The 24,115-nt window shown below is 40.4% G+C and overlaps 1 protein-coding gene across 1 annotated transcript in view; it reads right to left on the bottom strand.

Annotated features, from left to right (window-relative positions):
* APOO (apolipoprotein O) overlaps positions 1-24,115 on the bottom strand; it is a 69,162-nt gene that overhangs the window by 29,511 nt on the left and 15,536 nt on the right. The window contains exons 4-8 of the mRNA XM_068963309.1: positions 12,513-12,620; positions 10,989-11,108; positions 8,429-8,483; positions 5,666-5,761; positions 820-911 (exon numbers count right to left, since the gene is read on the bottom strand). Of these exons, the coding sequence (XP_068819410.1) occupies positions 820-911; positions 5,666-5,761; positions 8,429-8,483; positions 10,989-11,108; positions 12,513-12,620 (471 nt within the window). The remainder of the gene's footprint in view (positions 1-819; positions 912-5,665; positions 5,762-8,428; positions 8,484-10,988; positions 11,109-12,512; positions 12,621-24,115) is intronic.

Here is a 24,115-nt window from a genome sequence, read left to right as displayed (position 1 = left end):
TGGTGTCATTATAAGACAAGGATGACACATCAGGGAAGTGTGCATACAGTGACAAGGCTATACAAGGACACGGAGAAGGTGGCCATCTGCAGTCGAGGAGAGAGGCCTCAGGAGAAACCAACCCTGCTGACATCTTGCTCTTGGGCTTCCAGCCTTCAGAACTGTGAGAAAATAAATTTCTACTATTTAAGCCTCACAGGCTGTGGTATTTTGTCATGGCAGATTGAGCTGACGAAGGCATCAGCTGTACTCATGTCTCGGCCACTATGTTCTACCTGCCAGGATGCCATCAAGCTGAGGCCTCAAGGGTAAGAAAGGAGCAGCCAACTGACAGCCCTAAAAAGGGCGCTCCCAACAGAGCGAACTGCCCTCCCTGAAGTCCTCAGCAAGGAAAGTGAGGCTGGCACCAGACGAGGGGGAAGGCGCAGAGGGCCAGAGCACAAGGCCCATGCGTACAACGCCAAGGCCGGTAGGCTATGACCAGGGACGCCCAACCTGAGAATGATCTGTAAATACCAACTCTGGAATTTGAGTCTCTAGGCTTCCATGTAATTCTGCAAAACAGGTATATTAAATTTTCTTTGACTAATATTCAAATTAGCTTGCCTTCTCTGAATACTGACATTGAAAGGAGGGCCAGAACTGAGGTATACAGTGGAGAAAACCATTTAAATTTGCTGCAAAACCATTTAAATCTATATGTGCAAAGAAATTTCACTCTGGTGTAATAAAGTCTGCAAAATAAAATTAAATGAAGCAGTAAACCCATACATACATGAGCAAGACCAAGGGACATGCAAGCTTACCAATATAACTTACCTGGACAAATACAATGGCTTGTTGTGGATAATAGAGAGAGGCAGCAAATCCCATGAAACCAGGTGGATACACCAGCTTCTTTATTTTTGAACCTATTAAATAAAAGGTTGTGGACACCATCAAAGGATTTATTATCTCTATCATCACAGTTTGCCTTGTACATCTAACACTGTGTAAGACTCCTCCACACCATGCCAGTGCCAAATTGCTGTGGTTAGGGCATCTCTCCAGACAAAATCTTAAAAGGGGCACAAGGTACCTCTAAAGAAATGCCATGGATTTGCTGCTGAAAGCCAAGACAGCTGGTGTAACGGCAAGTGCGTGTTAGTGGAGAGAGTCCAGCCTTGCTCAGGTGGGCATTGTCACCACTCCCCTTTAAGGTCAGTTCCCTCTCAGCTCACCCAGAGAGAGAACCTGCTTCCCAGCAAGCCCCATTTATATGTAAAAAAGTTCTTATTAGAGTTTCAATTGCCTTACTGGAAAGGTGAAGAAAGCTCACAACATAAAAGAGAACATCAAGACAAGAAAGACAAAAATGACCAAAGGAAAAAGAACTTAAAACCAAATTAAACTTGTTCTTAGGTACCATCAATAAATTTAAGAAGCTACTGCATTAAAAGAAAAATGAGCTCTGTGAAACAGAGCAGAAAAGAGCTCTTGGAAATGGCCAAAGTAAAATAATTCAAAAGAAGAAAATAATCAAGAATATATAAGAGGAATCTGATAGGGGCTCCCCAGATGGCTCAGTGGTAAAGAATCTGCCTGCCAGTGCAGGAGACGCAGGTTCAATCCCTGGGTTGGGAAGATCCCCTGGAGAAGGAAATGGCAATCCACTCCAATATTCTCTCCTGGGAAACCCCATGGACACAGGAGCCTGGTGGGCTACAGTCCATGGGATTGCGAAGAGTTGGGCACAACTGAGCGACTGAGCACTGTGCACAGAGAAAGCTGATAGGCAGCTGCTCTTGAGTTTCTAGCTCCAACTGGTGCACACAATGAGCCGGGGGTCCTAGAAGTTCTGGAAGGAAGTACAATCCCCTGCTTCCCTGCCTGTTCCCACTCCCACACTTCCCAAGAAGCCAGTGATGTAGACTGTAACTGGCAGCATGGCCAGAGGGAACTTCCAGAAGGCGACAACAAAGGGCAACAACCACCTGCCCTCCTTGAGTGGCCTGGCTGGGCCTACTTCCTCTGAATAATCATCCATTCATCTCTCTTCCAGAGAGATACCTCTTGTCATCACCACGGTCCTGGCCACCCTCATCACCATTATCTGCTAAATGCCCAAGAAACCTATCCGTATGATCCAGCAATCCCTCTTCCGGGTGTATATCCAAAGGAAATGAAGTCAGTAACCTGAAATACCTCATGTTCATTGCAGCATTATTCACAATAGTCAACACATGAAAACGAACTAAATGTCTGGAGTGGAGGAATGGATAAAGAAACTGTGGTACACATTTGCAATGGAATATTATTAAGCCTTTAAAAATAAGGACATTCTATCATGTGCAAAAATACAGATGAACCTAGAGGACATTATGCTAAGTGAAATAATTCAGACAGAGAAAGAAAAAACAGCACATGATTTCACTGATATGTAGACGCTAAAAAAGTCAAATATACAGAAGCAAAGACTAGAAGGGTGGCTACCAAGAGTAGGGAGGTGCAAGAAATGTGGAGATATTGGTCAAAGGATACAAAGATGCAGTTTTGTAGGATGAGTAAGTCTAGAGATCTAATGTGCAGTATGATAACTAGTTAATAATACTGAACCCTGGACATTTACTGAGAGGGGATTTCAGATGCTCTCATGACAAAAAAGGTAACTATGTGAGAAGATATATTAATTAGCTCCACTCCAGTAATCATTTCACTATTTATACACATATGCTATTGCTGCTGTTGTTCAGTCGCCCAGTCAGACTCTTTGCTACCTCATGGACTGCAACACACCAGGCCACTCTGTCCCTTACCATCTCCTAAAATTTGCCCAAGTTCATGTCCATTGCACTGGTGATGCCATGCAGCCATCTCATCCTCTGACACCCTCTTCTCCTTCTGCCCTCAATCTTTTCAGCATCAGGGACTTTTCCAATGAGTCAGCTGTTCTCATCAGATGACCAAAATACTGGAGTTTCAACTTCAGTATCAGTCCTTCCAACAAGTATTCAGGGTTGATTTCCCTTAAGATTGACTGGTTTGATCTCCTTGCTGTCCAAGGGACTCTCAGGAATCTTCTCCAGCATCACAGTTCGAAGGTGTCAATTCTTCAGTGCTCTGTCTTCCTTACAGTCCAGCTCTCACAACCGTACATGACTACTGGGAAGACCATAGCCTCGACTATACGGACTTTTGTCAGTAGAGTAATGTCTCTGCTTTTCAGCACACTGTCTAGGTATGTCGTAGCTTTCCTGCCAAGAAGCAACCGTCTTCTGATTTCCTGGCTGCAGTCACCTTCCATAGTGATTTTGGAGCCCAAGAGGAAATCTGTCACTACTTCCACCTTTCCCCCCTCTATCTGCCATGAAGTAATGGGGCCAGATGCCATGATCTTAGTTTTTTTAAATACTTAGTTTTAAGCCGGCTCTTTCACTCTCTTCCTTCACCCTTATCAGGAGGTCCTTCAGTTCCTCTTTGCTTTCTGCCATTAGAGTGGGATCATCCGCATATCTGAGGCTGTTGATGTTTCTCCCACCTATCTTGATTCCAGGCTGTAACTCATCCAGCCCGGCATTTCTCATAATGTGCTCAGTGTATAGATTAAACAAATAGGGTGACAGCAGACAGCCCTGTCATATACATATATACATATCAAAACATCACTTTGTATACCTTAAATACACATATATTTTTATTACAGATTATTTTCCTACTTTAAGTACAACATACTCTATAATAATTAATATTACTTTACAAAATGGGGAGGGGGGAAATTATGCTTGAAAGGATAAACAACTGCCTAGCATTTTAGAGATATTTACTATCAAAAAAAAAGTCCTAATTATAAATGAAACCTGTTTATTGAGTTGTCAAGCCCTGGTTAATTTGTATACAGGCAATTCATACAACTGTGTGTACTTAAGAAAAAAAACTGAATTTCTTTATTTAAAAAATAAAATGATATTAAAATAAATACAATGTTTGAAAAAAGAAAGAAAAGAAATCCTACCAGGACAGACTTAGCCCATCATACTGCTGCCAGCATCTACCTAAAGGGGCCTGCAAATCACTCTGACCACCCATAAACATACTTACCCTCCCACTCATTTTGCTTAGGAAGCCCCACCCAGCGGTGTTTACCTCTGGCTCCTGTATCCCAGCACCCATGGGGAAAGATCTATTGTACAGTAAGTGTGCATGTGTACTTTTCTGGAAAAGAATTAAGGTTTTAAAGTATTTTAACACAACTAGAGTCCTCTCAGGAAAAGGAAAAAGAGAGGGGAACATCTAAACAAACAAGCAAATAAAGACAAAGGCAAAGGCCCCACAGCAGCAGATGTCCTTCCGCTGCTGGTCTGCTCAGGAGAGCACAGCTCCTAGTCGTCCTCAGGACAGCCAGCCCAGCGGATGTGCGGAGGATGAACACAGTGCGGGGCGCACGCCTGGCACAGAGAGCAGTAAAACTGTCCCATGTGCTCTCCCCACGGAGAGGGAAGGAGGAAGCTAATCTCATTCGACTCCACATTCCTGGCTCCCTACAGCCAGTCAACATTCCAACACCCTGGCCTTGGGATCTCCATAAATTCTAAACACTATCTAAATAAGATAGGAATGCTTTTTTGGACAGCTTTATAGAAGGAGGGGAAAGAAGTTTGGGACAAAAAGCTGATTCAACTATTGCCCGAGTCGATTAGCAAAAATAAACTCTGCTTTTAATTCTTATATATTCTGCGCCAAATGGGAGGAGGACACAGGAACTACAACAGGACAGCATTCTTCCATATCATAAAAGAACGGTTAAGGCATATATAGAAAGATTCTTAATACTGAGAAATGGTTATCAAACTAGTCTCTATAGTCATCTCTTATGGGAACCTGATTACAGGGTTCATAATCTTTCTAATTTAGATATTTTTGTAATCTGAATTTTACAACCAGTGAAACTTCCAAGTAGTTCATTACAAATTCATCTCATTATGGTAAAGTATTTTATCATCCTGTATTTCCTAAAAATACTTTGTAATCCAGTAGTAAAGTGTAGTAATATCTCTAAGTTGATATTTGTTAGCTTTTAACTTTAAGTATTTTAAAAGATTTTTTTATCATCACTGACTGAAGCTATAAGACATCAAGAAATTATAAGCGCTCTATGAAATGACTGTACTGTGATTAATAGCCTGATTTTTTTTACTTTCTAATCTTTTATATTACAAAAAAATACTACATTGCACAACCTTGAACATATGCCATTCTACATGTGTAAATAACATCTAAGAGGTAACTGCCAGAATTCCAGCCAATTAGCCTGATCTTAATAGTGAGAGATTTAGAAACAGTTTCTCAGGTGTGACAGGTCTTAGTTAACAAAAGTTCACTTTCTGTACTGAAGAGCAACAGGAAACTGACCAAGTAAATGAAGTAAATGTGCCTATGAAGGATAACTAACTTCTTCTTTAAATCAAAAGTACACAATTTTTTTCATTTTATTTTTTTATAATTTCTATATATTTTTAAAATCAAATATACTGGAGAAGATAATCATATCAATTTTACACAAAGAAGGTCATATGCAGAAGCCAACTCATTATTCCAAAAACTGATAAATGAAAACAAAGAACCAAACATATACCTTATCTCTGATTTATGAATTTTTTTCTTAAAAAAACTATAAAATTGTACCTACCTCTAGCCAAAACGAGTCCAACAACTCCAGCAAAACCAATAACACCAAGTCTTGGAAAAAATCCAGGAGGTGCATTTTGGAGATAGTCATAGCTGTCTACAATAGAATCAGACCAGAAAACAGCACCATAAATTGCTCATTAATAAATAAAACACACATACCAAGTATATTCCAATTAAAAATAAATAAAAATAAAAAGAACAAAACAAGAAGTCATATTTAAAACTATATGTAGTATCAAATACTTTTCAAATAATGTAGTCTGCTGTTAATATACTTCAACAAGTTCTTTTTATGTGAGAGATAAACATGATTTACTAGTCACATAGTAAGTATCCAATTCTCAAACACTTTTTAGTCTGATGATAATCTGATTATCATCTGATAACATTAGATTATCTTCATAATTCTTGAAGGCAACAGATCTGAATCAATTATGTATAAGGGGAGAAATACAAATACAGGAATCTCTCACTATTCAAACACAGGATTAGAATAAACTTGGATAAATCTTTGGACAGATGTGTCACTGTCTGAAGCTTTGCTGACTGCTCTCTAAAACTCAGAAACCAAATAGACTCAGGGGAAAAAAAACGTATCTTCTGCCATCTGAATTTATTATTCAGACTCAAGAAATGAAAAATCTAAACACTGAAGGAAACTTGTAGTGCAAGTACATGCGGGAAATAGTCACTGTTGATAGATAAATACAAACAAATGCAACATGTGAGCCTATTTGCCACACCTGAGCATGCCTGATGACCTCATTTGCACGACGCCTCCTCAGAACTCCTTCCCTGACTGCTTCCATCTCCCCAATCTCTGTTAAACTAGTCTCTTTCCTCTGTACCTTCGATGGTGGTCTACGACTGCCTCTGTATTTGAGATAGTATTGGACACTTTATTATATGCACCTCAGTGATTGTGACCACTGTCTTCCTCAGCCTCTCTCTTCAATGCCTGCCATAGTGGTGACTTAACAAATGAAAGTGGAACCGAACTAACTGGAATACTCTGTAATTCTCTCCTCCAGATAAGACTAGACACATGCCAGTTTTCCTTTCCTTGGGTTCTTTGGGAACTGTGGTGATCATTTTAAATACTGCTATAGGGTTTGTGCTGCTGCTAAGTCACTTCAGTTGTGTCCGACTCTGTGCGACCCCCTAGACGGCAGCCCACCAGGCTCCTCCATCCCTGGGATTCTCCAGGCAAGAACACTGGAGTGGGTTGCCATTTCCTTCTCCAATGCATGAAAGTGAAAAGTGAAAGTGAAGTTGCTCAGTTGTGTCTGACTCTTCGTGACCCCATGGACTGTAGCCCATCCATGGGATTTTCCAGGCAAGAGTACTGGAGTGGGGTGCCATTGCCTTCTCCAATAGGGTTTGTGCTGTTTGCACCAATTCCTGTCTTGCCTTTAACCTGATTTTAACTTGCCTGGGTCATTTGAGGCAATTTTCTACTTCTCTTTATTTTTGCCTACCAGCATGTTATTTTCAACTGTAGCCATGAACACAGAGCAGGTGATAGGACACCCACATTCCTTGGTGAGCTGAGCCAAAGCAGGAAAATCACAAAGAAATGGGACTCTAAGACTGCACTGAAGCTGAAGTCCAGCTTCTAGTTAACACATCTTGGCTGTGACTGCTGGGAAATGGACTGGTTTCCTTGGCAGACAACAACCGCAACTCATAATGGAATGTTTCTTCTTAAGACCCGTTGCAGTAACTGAGTCCAAGAGAAGAAAAAAAAGACTCATATTGCAAATACTGCTTACTTCTATGGGAAATGACAGGTGACAACAAAGAGATCACCTGAGTCACACAGAGATAAAAGATCAGGACATCTTTAGCTTCCTGAGGGAAAAAAAGAAGGTAACAAAGTACCTAATTGCCAGAGTTATTATGAGGATTCTACATCAATTAATACTTGCAAGTCACATAGATTAGCTCCTGATACTTAATAAGCACTGAACAACTGTTTTTAAAATTAAGATATTAATCCACATGAATGATTTAAAGAACTGGTAAGCCACTAATATGTCTATCTTCAAAGGAAGACTTTGTTTATATGGTAGGTAGTATCAGGGGTATTAGCACATCAATGCTCTGATGATCTTCACAGAGAAACAAATTGTACTCATGTTTATTCTGTCATGGAAACAAACACTTGTAAAAAGAAGAGGATGATTGGTTTAGATGCCCAATAAAGGGAATGAAATATGATCAATGTCTATTAATTCCCTAATATTAGTTGAACACAAGACTGTGAAATCAGTTTATGGGTGTATGTGTTAAGTGAATGTGAAAAACAATTAAAGATGATAAAAAAACAAATGAAAACATGTAAGAACACATGAATCATGCAATAAAGCCTTTCCTAAGCACACTAGCCTAGTTCCTTCCTGCATCTAGACTTCTATAACATGTGTTAACAGTCATACCAATGAGCAATCCTGATTTCGAAAACCTATAGACGAGCTAGGACACTGCATCTGGAAACAGATTAAAAAAGAAAATCCAGTGTATCTGCACCGGCTATGTCAACAATCCTAATGATCCTGAAGAGACTTACCTGAATGGGGACACTAGTTTCCTGAAATCTGATGGAAAAAACAGATCCTCTTTCCAGAAATATCCAAGTAGCTCTAAAATTCTACATATAATTTTAAGGAATTCACAGATCCCCTGGAGTCCATCCACAGAATACCAGTTAAAACATACAATGTCAAACAAACTGACTGTGCCTAATTAAAAATCAACTTACCTAACCCCCATTGAACCAAACTTTGCATCTTGGGCTTATTTTGGGAGTACTTTTCCTAAAAAGATAAAAAAAAGAATGAATAGACTTTGTTGATTAGAAAGTAACAATAAATATGTATTTGTCTTTACTGAATAAATTATCATGTTATTAGCACTTCTTGAACAAAGGGATTTACTGTCTATCTGAGGGGTTTTGTGTTGTTTTTTTTCTTTTGTAATTTCCTGTTCACCACAAATTGCTTAGTAGAATGGCTTATTATTGCCACAGGAAGCAAAGATTTCAAATAGAGTGGTTTCAACAACCCAGCCTTTTTATTCTTCTACTGAGACTGAAGAGGATGAAAAACACTCAATCCCCTTGATAATTAAAGTAGAAATCCTTTCCCTGTGAGATTAAATCTTTCATATTAAGTCTATCTCCTGATTTGCCATGATTTTAGAGCCTGTATCTGAAAACTGCCCATTTGAAGCAGAAATGACCCGATTTAATGTGACAAAGGAGTCTATATCCAGATTTGGAGACATGTACCCCAATCTTGAGCAAATGAAGTATTAATATTCTTTTAATAACAATAAAAAGACTTTTTACATGAACATCAGATGATCCTAAAGAAAACAAGGAACTAGGCTAGAAAGTATCCACCTTCAAGAAGTCTACAGTAAAAAATGGAAAAAGAGATATGTGGGTATTAGAAGATATCAGAACCAGCTGCCACTTGGAAAATGATTTGTTTATTTTAACTCAGTTCAACTCAGAGCAAGTTATACTAATACTGTTAAATGGCCTTAAATAATAAATGCTGAATTTAGGGGAGGACATAAAGGACATTAAAAAAAACCCGAGTGCTGCTTCATTAAAATCCATTATTAGTTTTTTCTACACATAAAAAAAGAAAAGCTACAGATCAATGTCTACACTGACTGCCCACTTCTTCTGCTAGCATAATCCGTTAACTATGAAGAAAAACTAAATCAGTTCTTAAGAATTAGAATCAGTTCTAATTTAAGAAAATTAAATTAGTTTTTAAAGAAAGGGACTAGAACTTGTAGGTCTGAAAATGGAGTCAGGAATGAAAAGTATTTTCATTCATGAAGAGTTTAATGTACAGGAAAATAAAACTAGTATAATCACAAAAAAGCTTTTTACTTATAAGCAGTACTTATAAACAGTACAAATAAACATGTTGATTACTATTCTGTCAGCTTCAAAGGCATTTTGCTGCACTAAGCATCAAGCACAGACAAGAAAGTGGAAAACAAAAAGCAACCTTAGGTTGAAAGGTAAAGAGACCAAGTACTTTTAACCACAAAAAAAAAAAAAAAAGCAAGAGAGAAATAATAGTAGTCATGCAGTCATGCCTACATGGTACAAAAATCTTTGCAAATGTGCTGACCTTATCTTAACCACCAGCAGATGATTTAAAAATCTTCTAGAACAAGAGACTAAAGTCTAAATGTGTTACAGCACATTATGTGTAAAGCCTTTAGGTATTTCATAACTCTATAATGCGGTTATGATACTCTAGTATTATGGCCTAATTTATGTTGCTGACAGGGTCTATGTTTACCATTTTCTTTCTAAATTGGTGAACAAAAGTTCAGCACTGGCACAGAGAGTGGAAATTTAAAATTTTAAAAGATCTGGATGAAAATTGAGTTTATAAATCTCAATCAAAGTAAATCTAGACCACAGCACACACATCTACATTCTGTTACTTTGTCATCAATTTTCAAAATCAAGTATGGCAAATATATAGATCAAAGTCCACAGGAACATTCTGTAGACTGTAAGCTTCAGTTTCCAATGGTAAAAGCTGCAGATATACTTTCATGAACATAATGACATGTCTGATCTAAAACCTGAGCAGCACAAGTCAATCTGTAGATGCAGATCTTTGATCACTAGAGGAAACATTTCAGTACTCAAACATGTAATTCCACCCTCTTTTAGTTATCTACTCTCTTATTATTACATTTGAAATGCTCTGTACCCATCCTGCTTAAAGTGGTACTGACTTACAGAATCTCTGTGAGGAGAGAAACCTCCTAACTTTAATATATATAAATGTTTGCATTGTACCCTTTTCCTCCTACTGAAGTTCCAGTCCCAGTATCCTCCCTGGTGTAATGTTTTCATAGCCATGACCAACAAGATAGGTACCATGGGGGAATTCCCTGCTGGTCCAGTGGTTAGGACTCAGAGCTTTCACGGCTATGGCTGAGGTTTAAGCCCTGGTTGGGGAACTAAAAGATCCCACAAGCCAAGCAGGCCTGGCCAAAAAGAAAAGATAAGTACCATGGGCCTCTGCTCTCTAGGCAATGTGACACTCTCTGCCCAGTGGGAAGGAAATTCTCTCCGCAGCTACGGCAATAGCTGCCACCAGGAAGTTAGGGCTCTCTGCTCTCTTCCAGAGATGGCACTGATGAACATTTTTAAGTTGGGCACTCTTTAACTTGGGGCCCTTTGTTGCGCCTTTTTCTGAAAACTTAGAGCCAATATAGACTTTTCACTACTGACTCTTAACAGAAATACATTCATTCTATTTTCAGAACAGCTGTACCTGACACCAACTTGTATATGGTTCACAATAATGTCGGAGATGAGAGATGCTTTCTTCAAGTTGGGTCCTTGGTTCTTCCACATATTTAGACTGATCCTCAGGAACGGAGTAGAGTGAAAGCTGTAAAGATTGACAAACAAAACAGAAAAAAATGAAGAAGGGTATACAGAAATGAAATAATAATCAACTGTCAAATTTACAAGCATCATATTTCTAGTAATTCATGAACTACAGTGACTAAGGATTATGTGCACCCTGAACCTTGCTTTAGACCATCTTTGTACCATACTTACTTTCTTAATAAGGCCTAGGCCGAGAGAGCAGGGCTCTTATGAGGTGTCGTAGCCTCCTCCGTCCCTGCTTGTAGCAGACAAAGCAGCCCTCTTCACCCATTTTATAGACTGGTATCTGTTATTTCACCTTAGATTTAGTTAGAAAAAAGGATTCTATTACTCTAAAGGGTGGGTGGTGGGATAGGAAAAAAAGCCTGAGAGTAACTGAAGAGTCAGTCTAGACTTAGCTCTAGTCTAGTCTATTCTAGTCATCTTCTAATGATAAGTCTAACGCTAATGAAAGCAGGAAAGCAGGTTTGTTCCCCAGGCAGAGAGGAAATGTTTCAGAGCCACCACGGGCTGCCTTCTTCACCCTCAAAGATGCCATTCCCCCAAGGCCTGAAAAGAAGAGAGTAAAGGGCAAAAAAAATAAGCTATTTAGCTTTATGTAAACACCATTCAAGTAACCCTGATCATGACTGAAGGTAGATCTTTATGATACTTTACTCAGAGTATTTTAGTTTCAAAAGAAACCAAATAGCCAAAATAATCAGTGGGAAGTAGAGACAAAAGGGAATGTAAACAATGGAGAGATGATTTCTTGTTTTATATATTCAATATTTATTAAGCATCTACTTATAAGCCTCTATGGGCTTCCCTGGTGGCTCAGAGGTTAAAGCATCTGCCTCCAATGCTGGAGACCCGGGTTCGATCCCTGGGTCAGGAAGATCCCCTGGAGAAGGAAATGGTAACCCACTCCAGTATTCTTGCCTGGAGAATCCCATGGACAGAGGAGCCTGGCAGGCTACAGTCCATGGGGTCGCAAAGAGTCAGACACGACTGAGCGACTTCACTTCACTTATAAGCCTCTAATCCAGCCAAGAAGCAGGATGAGCCCTGGTCTTTTAATTGCTTAGGAGAGGAAAAAATGTGAATGTTTTCCTGGCTTAATAAGCAGTCTAGAAGCAGGAAGATCACTTAGAAGTGACTTGTGCTTACAATTTACTGGGATAGAGCAGTTTTCCCAGTAAAAATCTAAGAAATATTCCTTAATTATCCCCTTAGCTAAGTACCATTAATTAAAGTTGAAAAAGCCATAGTGTAGCAGCATCCCACATATAAAAACAAACTATAAGGAAATATATTTCCTCCTTTTAAATATCTTCCGAATTGTTGTATCTTCCTGATAGTCAATTTGTATCCTTCCCAAAGTAACTCTATCAGATATTCAAAACATATCACAACATATTACCTCATTAACCTTCACAGTATCTTTGTGAGGTGAGTCCTTTTTTGATGATGCATAGACCTTGAAGGTGAGCAGGCTCAGGCTGGCTGGCCCCACAAACCTCTGAATTACCTGAAACACAGAAGCAATTTAAGCTTTCTCCCAGTTCTCCAAACTGAAGGTGTGTAACGTGGGCACACTTGCAACCTCAGCCACTTCTGCTCCAAAAGGCTTATTGTATGTTATGGGAAATAAATGTATTCTTGAAGTTTTATGGAAGTCAGAACCTAAAAAATGTGTTCTCATGGACTCAAAATTCCAAGTCACCTTTATCTTCATTTCCAAAAGACAGTAGTTCCTGAGTTTTCTACTTAGCTTTTTAAGTAAAATAAAAGATACACCACACACACACACCCCCCAATAACAGGGGAAGGAGTTTTTAATGATCTCACCAACTGATTCATTGAACAGAGTGAAGATCCTTTCTGTAATTCTAAGAATGAAATGTTCAGCAGCCCTTGCTTTCCATTCCTACCCAGAGCTGCTCTCCGCTAATCACAGTTCCCGAACTCACACTCTTTCTGTGCCTTGCTCTCCCTGACCAGGTCACTCATGCCCATGGCTTCAACACAAAGCCAGCGACTCCCAGACATGCAACTCCAGGCCAGAGCTTTCTTCTGAGCTCTCAACTCACTTATCTTATTACTTCTGGACATTTCCACTTGGATGGGACACAAGCTCCCAACACCAAACACACCCAAAACCAGCTCATCAGGATCCTGACTGTGCCTCCAAGTCTATACAAGGCCTGATAGGTGAATGTGTGCTGTAGAATCAAGAAAAGTCTTAAAAAATAATACATTAAAAAAATTAATACACAGCACTTGACCATCTTGAATCTTTCCACCAGAAATGCCCACTCTTCATCTACTTTTTCTCTCAGGAATGGTGCCACCCTCCAACTAGACAACCCAATCAGAAACTCTAAGGTCATCTCCACACCCCCCATCCTATTGGTTATTAAGTCCTGGTAATTCTGCCTGTTAAAAGAACTTAATTTACTCTCTCCTCTTTTCTTCTCCCCTTGGGCCCTTGTTTCTTTCCTGGATTGTTTCAACAGCTTAATTCTAACTGTTCACCTGGCCCTCTCGATGACTCAAACCACCACACTGCAAACCTGAGTATCTTTTACCCGTATTTGAGACCCTTTGGTATTTATTACCTAGGACTTCTATGTAAGCCTAAGAGGCCCATTTATGATCTGACCCCAACCACCTTCTTAACTTCATCAGTCACTCTGCCTTTTCCCATAAAACTTGGACTCCTGCATTCTTCCCATACTGTTTTCCAGCTTTATGGGTTCATTCATGCTGGTTCCTCCATATAGAATGTTCTACACTTGCTTTGCTTTCTGTACAATTGCCCAGGAGCATAGAGGTTTATTGCTTGTCTTATTTATCCATTTATTTATGTCTATGAAGTTTTCCCTCCCAAACTACAAGCCCTTTCAGGATGGGGCTGTGTCTCACCCTGTATTCCTCATGCCTACAACTGTGTTTAACACATTAAAAATGCTCAAGAATAGTTTCTGCTTGCATGAAGGGACAGAAGACAGGCAAAAAGTAAATGAGTGATTGACCTGTTCTAATTACTCAGGCATGATTTAGCATCATGGAAATCCTATTCCCGAGATTTGCAATGCCTGTAATGTGAAAGACTAAGTTACTCAGAAATACTCACAAAGCATATAGTGCTAGTTAAAACCTCAAAAGGTCTGTTGAAATTTACGCCTGGAGTCTCACACACACACACACACACACACACACACACACACACACACACACACACACACACAAGGAAATTCCCATATTTCAGAAGCAAACAAAGAGCTGAAAGCTATTTTTTTTTAAAGAAATGGTTATTACTTAAACTGGTTTAAAAATAATGACTACACCCCAAAGCATTAAGTGGAATACTTGAAAGGTATTAATTTCCAGACAATACTGCCACTAATTTCTTTTGCTTTCAGGATAAAGGTTAGTGAGCCACTGCTGTCAGTATGCCCCTCCCCACTCCCCAGGAGATGGCCTATCAGGCTGCTGGTATCTGGAGGTGCCAACTCAGCGCTCTCTGCCCTCTGGGTCTGTTCAGACTACTGACTACACTGCTGATACTGGGGACTTTCCACTGAGCCAGCTGGCTGGCCCCACCCCGACTTTGTTCAATTCCCCTTCTTACCAGCAACAGTTGGTGCCTCATCCCTTTCCCACTTCCCCATCCAAGCATTCTGGGTACATGCTGACCCCTATTTCCTCCTCATTTGATACAATGCCTTGTGTTGACCTTTTAAATTCTTGATTCCTGCTTTCAATCTTTAATCCTCCCTACTTTTCACATATTTCCTCTCACAGCCTTCTACTGTTTTAATTCAGATTTCTACTTTTATGTTCTTAATGATTAATCTCACTCACTTTCATCTTTCATTTTCAATCTCAACTCATTTACTTTTAAAATTAAACATTTTGCTGGAATCTATATGCATTTTTCCAGTTCTACTGAGAACTAACTGGCACACATCACTGCCTAAGTTTGTGTACAGCATGGTTAATTTGCATATATTGTGAAACAATTACAAGTTCAGCTGTCTATCTTCTCATAAATGACAAAAAGAAAAAAAATTTCTCCTTGTGGTGAGAACTCTTAGGATTAACACTCTTAACAACTCTCATATATACTGTACACCACTGTAGTCTATAGTCACTGTGTTGTACCTTACATGCCTAGTACTTATTTATCTTATAGCCAAAGGTTTGTACCTTTTGACCACCTTCCTTTGATTCCCCCTCCTCTCATCCTCCACCTATCATAACCAGAATTTTGATCTCTTCTTCTATGAGTTAGGGTTTTTTGTTTTTAGATTCCATTTATAAGTGAGATCACATGATATTTGTCTTTCTGTCTTATTTCACTTAGGATAATGTCTTTAAGGTCCATCCGTGTTGTCACAAATGGTAGGATTTCATTTTTATGGCTGAACAATATTCCATTATATATATGTATGTGTGTGTGTGCACAATATACATACATTTCTTTATTTACTCATCTATCAATAGACACTTAGAGTGTTTCCTTGTCTTGGCTATTATAAATAACACTATGAACATGGGGGTGCAGATACCTTTTTGAGCCTGTGCTTCTGTGTCCCTTGGATATAGTCCTAGCAGTGGAATTGCTGGAGCACATGATAGTTCTGCTGCTAGTCTTTTTTGAAGAATCTCTACACTGTTTTCCATAGTAGCCGTATCAATTTACAGTCCCACCAACAGTGCACACGGGTTCCCTTTTCTCCACATCTATGCCAGCATTCATCTCTTGTCTTTTTCATGATGGCCATTCTAACAGGAGTGAGGTGATATCTCATTGTGGTTTTAATTTGCATTTTCCTAATGACATGTGATGTTGAACATCCTTTTATGTATCTTCTGGCCTTTTGCATATCATATTTGGAGAAATGTCTATTCAGGTCCTTTGCCCATTTTTTAACTGAGTTATTTGGTTTTTTGTTACTGACTTGTATGTGTTCTTTCTATATATTAGATATCAACCCTTTATCAGATGCATGGTATGCAAACATTTTTTTCCATTCCATAGGTTGTCTTTTCACTTTGTTGATGGTTTGTTGTTTTTTTTTTTTTTTGCTGTGCAGAGGTTTTTGAGTTTGATGTAGTCTCACTTATTTTTTATTCTGCTGCTTGTACTTTAGGTGCCATTAACTTTTTTTTAAGCTTACTTATTTTGGGTGTGCTGGGTCTTCATTGCTTTGTGTGGGGTTTCTCTAGCTGCAGCGAAGCAGGAGCTTCTCATTGCAGCGGCTTCTTGTTCTGGAGCACAGGCACTAAGCGAGCAGGCTTCAGAAGTTGCAGCACACAGGCTCAGAAGTTGCAGTTCCAGGGCTCTAGAGCATAGGCTTAGCTGCTCCGCAGTATGTGGGATTTTCCCAGATGAGGGATTGAACCCGAGTCTCCTGCATTGGCAGGCAGATTCTTAGCTGCTGTGCCTAGGAGTCATTAATCTCTACTTTTCCCCACTCCTGCCCATTTTTTCTAGTTTTAATATTATGCTAAGCCTGCCCTTTTATTGCCCAAGTTGTTTTCTTCCTCTCCCTCTTCTCCTGTCAGCCTCTCCTGACCCAAGCCTACCTTCCTTCCCATTCCACAGCAGGAAGTGTGGCTCCAATGGTGGAGGAACTTAAGAAAGCTCTCTCCTGCAGTTGCCCTTTCAGTTTATTGCAGGCTCTCAACAAATTAAAACAACAACAACAACAAAGCCTCATCCCCAGAGACCTGGGCCATCCAGAAACTAACACTCCCCAGGGCCACAATTCTCTCTGCAGAGGTTTACTTCAGGGTTTCTCAGTCTCAGCAATGTTGACATTTTGAGTTGGATCACTCTCTGTTGGGAGGCTGTCCTGTGCACTGTAGGGGGCACAGCAGCATCCTGGCCTGTACACACTAGATACCAGTGCAACCCCTCCCAGCCGTAAGTCAAAAATATGTCCAGATACTCACAGAAGTCTCCTTGGAGGCCTCCTCCCGCCTTGAGAAGTGCCAGTTTCCTTGATTAAATATTATTTTCTGATATTTCTCGCCATTTAGATTTTAAGGAAATCTTTATGCTTTAAAATCTGTGGACTTAGTCCTAATATGCAGTGATAGAAATTAGCACAGTCAATAATTGTCTCCTGAGAAACCTGTATGCAGGTCAAGAAGCAACAGTTAGAACCAGACATGGAACAACAGACTGACTCAAATTTGAGAAAGGAGTACTACAAGGCTTTACACCACCACCCTGTTTGCCTAACTTCTATGCAGAGTATATCATGTGAAATTCCAGGCTAGATGAATCCCAGGCTAGAATCAAGATTGCTGGAAGAAATATCAACAACTGCAGATATATAGACGACAACACTCTAATGCCAGATATGTAGATGATAACATTCTAATGGCAGAAAGTGAAGAGGAACTAAAGAGCCTCTTGATGAGGGTGAAAGAGGAGAGTGAAAGAGCTGGCTTAAAACTCAACATTCAAAAAACTAAGATCATGGCATCCGGTCCCATCACTTCATGGCAAATAGAAGGGAAAAAGTAGAAACATTGACAGATTTTATTTTCCTGGGCTCCAAAATCACTGTGGATGATGACAGCAGCCACAAAATTAAAAGACACTTGCTCCTTGGAAGAAAAGCTGTGACAAACCTAGACAGCATATTAAAATATAGAGACATCACTTTGCCGACAAAGGTCCTTATAGTCAACGCTATGGTTTTTCCAGTGGTCATGTATGGATGTGAGAGTTGGACATAAAGAAGGCTGAGTGCCAAAGAATTGATGCTTTTGAACTGCGGTGCTGGAGAAGACTCTTGACAGTCCCTTGGACTGCAAGGAAATGAAACCAGTCCATCCTAAAGAAAATCAACCTTGAATATTCACTGGAAGGACTGATGCTGAAGCTGAAATTCCAATACTTTGGCTACGTGATGTGAAGAGCTGACTCTTTGGAAAAGACCCTGATGCTGGGTAAGACTGAGGGCAGTAGGAGGAGGAGACAATGGATGAGATGGTTGGATGGCATCATCAATTCAATGGAATGAGTTTGAGCAAACTCCAGGAGATAGTGGAGGACAGAGGAGCTTGGCGTCCTACAGTCCATGGAGTCACAAAGAGTCAGACACGACTTAGGAACTGAACAACAACAGTGCTAGGGAGGTGAAGTGTGTGGGGGGTTGACTTGTGGAGAAGGGGCACAACGGGACTTTCTGCAGAGACAGAAATGATCAATATCTCGATTGGGTGAGACTTATAGAAGGTGTATACATTTGTCAAAGCTCACATTATAATCCATATAACTTACAACCTGTGCATCTCAGTGTGTATAAATTGTATGTCAAAAAAAATTCACACACACATAAATCATGTCGTTTATGCCAAAATATGGGTGGAAACTGCAGGTCAAGGGTCATTCTCAGCAATGAGTCAGCCACACACCTGACCATGGTAAGGTTCTGATGGTATTGACCTGTGCAGTGCAAACTCACAGGAAGAGCCTGGGTAAAGGATCCATAGACAGAGAAGTCTGATGCTGATTCACTACCCAGCATCTCGGGTGGTTTATTTTCTTTTTTGGTAGCACAGAGGGCTGCTCTTGGTGAGAGACTACTCCATCCGGCTTGACCAGACGTTATCAAAATGGAGATTCTCAATGGTGGGCCCCTATCGGGTGGCTATCATAATTTGTCAGAGCTCATATTGACTGTTTGGGTTAAGCCACTCAATATCAGAATTTAAGAAGGAAAGTCTGTTAAAATAGGCAGAGATCACCCCAGGAAAGTGTGAGGGCAATAAAAGGAGCAAAGAATAATCTTCTTTAATCTTTTATCTCCCCAGTGAAGAAAAAGAATAGGAATCTGGAAGTTTGATGTCCTCAAGAAAGATTTAACCAACTGGGTCATAATCACTAAAGCACTGGCTTTCTGACCTTTTCTTCATGGGCACTCCTGTCATGCTGCCCTGTGAGACATGAACACAAAGGTGCTCTCTCTCCATGAGGGATCCTGACCCATCATGGTACAACCAGACTGAAAATACCTCCCGGGAAGTGAGATCGCCCCTGGACCTCTTCTGGTGAGGGGCTAGGATCCCTAAACTATGTGTACCCGTGGCCTGAGCACTCACTGTCCCAAGTGACAGTCTTTGAGAATCTTTCCTTGTTTGCCAGGCTCACTCTCCACCCAGGGTAGATGGCTTGGCTCAGAAACTGGGTACATAATGCACCTTCTAAGGCCCGATTAAACATTCTCTACCTTGAATTAGAAGAGTCTGGTTTGCAAGATCAAAGTCAAGTCCACTCTGTATCTTCAATGAGTGCTAAGCTACAGCCACGGGACTAACTAGATCCAAAGGCTGCACTGCTTTAGGTCCAGCCTATCCTCTGTAGTGTGCCCTTCAGTCACTAGACGCCCCTCCTGGAACTCAGCTAGTTGAAGGTCTCAAATTAAGGAGACCAATGTATTGGCTTCCTTGAGATTTTAAAGGTAGCTGTAAGAGACCCATAGTCATAGGAGAAACACATCAGCTGGGTGACCCTGAGTTTGCAGACTTCAGAGAGAGTGTCATGGAGTTCTCTGGCTCATGTGGCTAACCCTCTTTCTTTCTGTCTGACTATATTCCCTAAGAATACATCTTATATGCTGTGCTTATCAAGGTATATTCTCCATCTTAGACCTGTGGACTCTCTTTGCCTCTCAACTTTTGTTTTACATAGTCCACAGAGCACTTGATTGTCAATGCAAACTGAGCACCAGGATTGGCAGTTGGTTGGATGGAGCCCTAACAGGAAATATTGTAAAAGAGCAGGCCACCACTGTTTAAAAGGCTTCCACTTCTTGCTCTCTCCACTGGAGCTCATCAAGGACTGACAAGAACAAAAACAAATCTGGCTAGGAAAGTAGTGTTATATAAGATATAACAATTGGAAGAGGTCAACTAGAATTCCATTTTAAAACAAATATTTTTTTACAGATCTTTTCCACATCAGGTAACATGGGTTTCCCAGGTAGCACTAGTGTTAAGGAAACCGCCTGCTAGTGCAGGAGACGTAAGAGACACAGGTTGTATCCCTGGGTCAAGATCTCCTGGGGGAGGGCACAGCAACCTACTCCAGTATTCTTGCCTGTAGAATCGCATGGACAGAAGAGCCTGGCAGGCTATGGTCCATAGAGTCGCAAAGAGTCAGACAACTGAAGTGAACATATGCATGCACGCCATGATACGACATTTAAGCAGACATGGTCCTGAGAGTTTACAGGAGGCTTATGAGTATTCTTGCCTGGAGAATCCCATGGACAGAGGAGCTTGGTGGGCTACCGTCCACGGGTTGCAAAGAGTCGGACACGACTGAGCGACTTCACTTCACTATGAGTTAACTCAAAAAAACTCAGGTTATAACTTAAAAAAAATTTTTTAAGACTCAGGCATAAGACTGAGTTTAGCCTTCAGCACTAGGGCAGATTCCTGTACACAGTTAACTAACATATTAATCAGGTGAGTTCACACTCAGATCACAATGGGTACCCAGAGGCTAAACTGTCCTTGTTTTGCAAATAAAAGTGTACCATCCAGAACTCTAGCTCCAGGACAACTTTCTGATTGTGTCCCAGGAAAACTGCTATGATATTGCTGTTCAGTCACTAAGTTGTGTCCGGCTCCTTGCGACCCCATGGACTGCAGCACCCCAGGCTTCCCCATCCTTTACTATCTCCCAGAATTTGCTCAGATGCATGTCCATTGAGTGGGTGATGCTATCTAACCATCTCATCCTCTGCCGCCCCCTTCTCCTTTTGCCATCAATCTTTCCCAGCATTGGGGTCTTTTCTAATGAGTCGGCTCTTCACAACAGATGGCCAAAGTATTGGAGCTTCAGGTTCAGCAACAGTCCTTCCAATGAATATTCAGGGTTGATTTTCTTTAGTATTGACTGGTTTCATCTCCTTGAAGTCCGAGGGACCCTCAAGAGTCCCTCAGCTGTGGTCCCTCAACTCCACAGTTCAAAAGCATCAATTATTTGGTGCTCAGCCTTCTTTATGATCCAACTCTCACATCTGTACACGACTATTGGAAAAACCATAGCTCTGACGAAACAGACTGCTTTAGGGACACATATAAATCTCAAGCTGAATCAGTCATCCTCAGAATTATTCAAGGATGCTCAGGAACAGTTGGGCTCAAAACCCTGACAATTTGCTTTGTCAATTTTATGGAAAACATAGCATATAGTCTCTCTCATTATTAAGAAGAGTATCCTTTTATTCTCCCACCATTACAGATATATTATTTTACTAGAATTTCCACTAAAAATATATGCCAATTTCCTAACACAACACTGTAAATCAACTATAGGTCAATAAAATAAATTTATCTATACATATATATAAATTTAAAATATATATACACATATATGAGTGTGTATTTCTGTATATATACATACACATACCAGTTTCCTTTTCAATAAAATGTACTGTGTACCAGGACTGTGTAACGCAAAAGGATTCAGAATCACCTGAGGATTTTTTTTAGACTCACAGATTCCAGTGCCTTCCCCCAGAGTGTCAGTAAACCTAAGAGAGTCCCAAGAATCTATTCCCATGATCAGCCAAGTTTAGAAAACCACTATTCCAAAAGCAGACGCTTGAGGAACAATTATTCAACTTAAGTTTGTAAAAACGCTGAATTGTACTTACTTTTAAAAACACTTTAAAGGATGAAATGAAAATTGTCCTAAACATAAAAAGAAACAGTGACTGGCCAACCACTAGAGAAGTTATGGGGTTTATTTACATTCAAGAAAATCTTTTCCATCTTTAAAACAACACAATTCCCTCTACCCCTAGTCCCCTAACTACTGTCCTATCCTTCTATCTCCCTCCACTGACATTAAAAAATAAATATATATACAAGCAACTCCTGCAGCTCAATTCCAGAAAAATAAACGACCCAATCAAAAAATGGGCCAAAGAACTAAACAGACATTTCTCCAAAGAAGACATACAGATGGCTAACAAACACATGAAAAGATGCTCAACATCACTCATTATCAGAGAAATGCAAATCAAAACCACAATGAGGTACCATTTCACGCCGGTCAGAATGGCTGCGATCCAAAAGTCTACAAGCAATAAATGCTGGAGAGGGTGTGAAGAAAAGGGAACCCTCTTACACTGTTGGTGGGAATGCAAACTAGTACAGCCACTATGGAGAACAGTGTGGAGATTCCTTAAAAAACTGGAAATAGAACTGCCTTATGACCCAGCAATCCCACTGCTGGGCATACACACCAAGGAAACCAGAATTGAAAGAGACACGTGTACCCCAATGTTCATCACAGCACTGTTTATAATAGCCAGGACATGGAAGCAACCTAGATGTCCATCAGCAGATGAATGGATAAGAAAGCTGTGGTACCTATACACAATGGAGTATTACTCAGCCATTAAAAAGAATACATTTGAATCAGTTCTAATGAGGTGGATGAAACTGGAGCTGATTATACAGAGTGAAGTAAGCCAGAAAGAAAAACACCAGTACAGTATACTAACATGCGCATATATATGGAATTTAGAAAGATGGTAACGATAACCTTGTATGCGAGACAGCAAAAGAGACACAGATGTATAGAACAGTCTTTTGGACTCTGTGGGAGAGGGAGAGGGTGGGATGATTTGGGAGAATGGCATTGAAACATGTATAATATCACATATGAAACGAATCGCCAGTCCAGGTTTGATGCATGATACTGTATGCTTGGGGCTGGTGCACTGGGATGACCCAGAGGGCTGGTACGGGGAGGGAGAAAGGAGGGGGGTTCAGGATGGGGAACATGTGTATACCTGTGGCGGATTCATGTTGATATATGGCAAAACCAATGCAATATTGTAAGTAATTAACCTCCAATTAAAATAAATAAATTTATATTAAAAAAAAGACTGGTTAGAAGACAGAACAGTGGATATCCTTAGTGAGCTGGGGAGTAAGTAGAAGGGCCCTGAAGGTTTCTCGAGTACAAGATATACCAGTACAGTCTGTTTGCAAAAATTTCTTGTGATCTGTGCACTTTCCTGTATGTATATGTCAACACAAAGTTAGAAAGACAGATTCTGCCTCCTTTCTCTATTTTATTCCCTCCTCCCCTCACTACTCAAGATATCTAAAAGGGGCCTTTCCCAGGCCACTGATGACCTCCCAGTAACTAAACTGCAAAGGACACCTGGCATCTCAGTTGTACCCTGAAACTGGTGACCCCTCCACCAAACTCTCTCTTCCTTTAGTTTCTAAGAATCTGCTCTAGCTCCATTCTCTAAGCTTTGTAGGGCACTCCACCAATCTCTATATGGGCCTTCTCTTTCTCTGTCTGCCCATCTCTTCAAGGTTGATGAGTCAGAGTAGTCCTTAATCCTCTCTTCTTCTCACTCCAGCTCAACTTCATTACATCTAAGTCTTCAACTCCCATTCTCTGCTGCTGCTAAGTCACTTCAGTCGTGTCCGACTTTGTATGACCCCATAGATGGCAGCCCACCAGGCTTCAATCAGTAGGCCAATTCCGAGGCCTGGTCGCTCCCTAAGCCTCAGCTTGGTTGTCTAACTCCCCATGGACATCCCCATCAGGTTTTTCAATTGCTACCTCATAATGAGTTCTCTTTTTCCAAAAAGCTCTTTTTCTCTGAGTTTCCCTACATCCTTTAATAGCCTTACCAAGCCACACACAAGACACCATCAAAGCAATTCTTTAATGAAACAGTGAAAACAGACTTCAAAGACAATAAGATGCGGTCACTGCTCCCACAATCTAATAAAGTTTGGATAAACAAATAATTATGCCACTTGTGATAAGTGCATTACCAGACAAAGGACAGGAGTAACACAGAAAAAGGAATAATGTACCACAACTGGAAATTCTGGGGAACAACTGTAGAGAGAAAGGAAAATCAACAATCAGAAAGTTTCTGCCTGCCTTCCTGTCTTCCTTCCTTTTTTTTAAAGCAAAGTCACCCAACCGATTGATGTTAAGACTCAATG

Source organism: Capricornis sumatraensis, chromosome X (genome assembly GCF_032405125.1).
Source record: "Capricornis sumatraensis isolate serow.1 chromosome X, serow.2, whole genome shotgun sequence".
Classification (NCBI taxonomy): Eukaryota; Metazoa; Chordata; class Mammalia; order Artiodactyla; family Bovidae; genus Capricornis; species Capricornis sumatraensis.
Note: the sequence above shows the minus strand (reverse complement) of the source record. Positions and strands in the feature narration are given on the sequence as shown.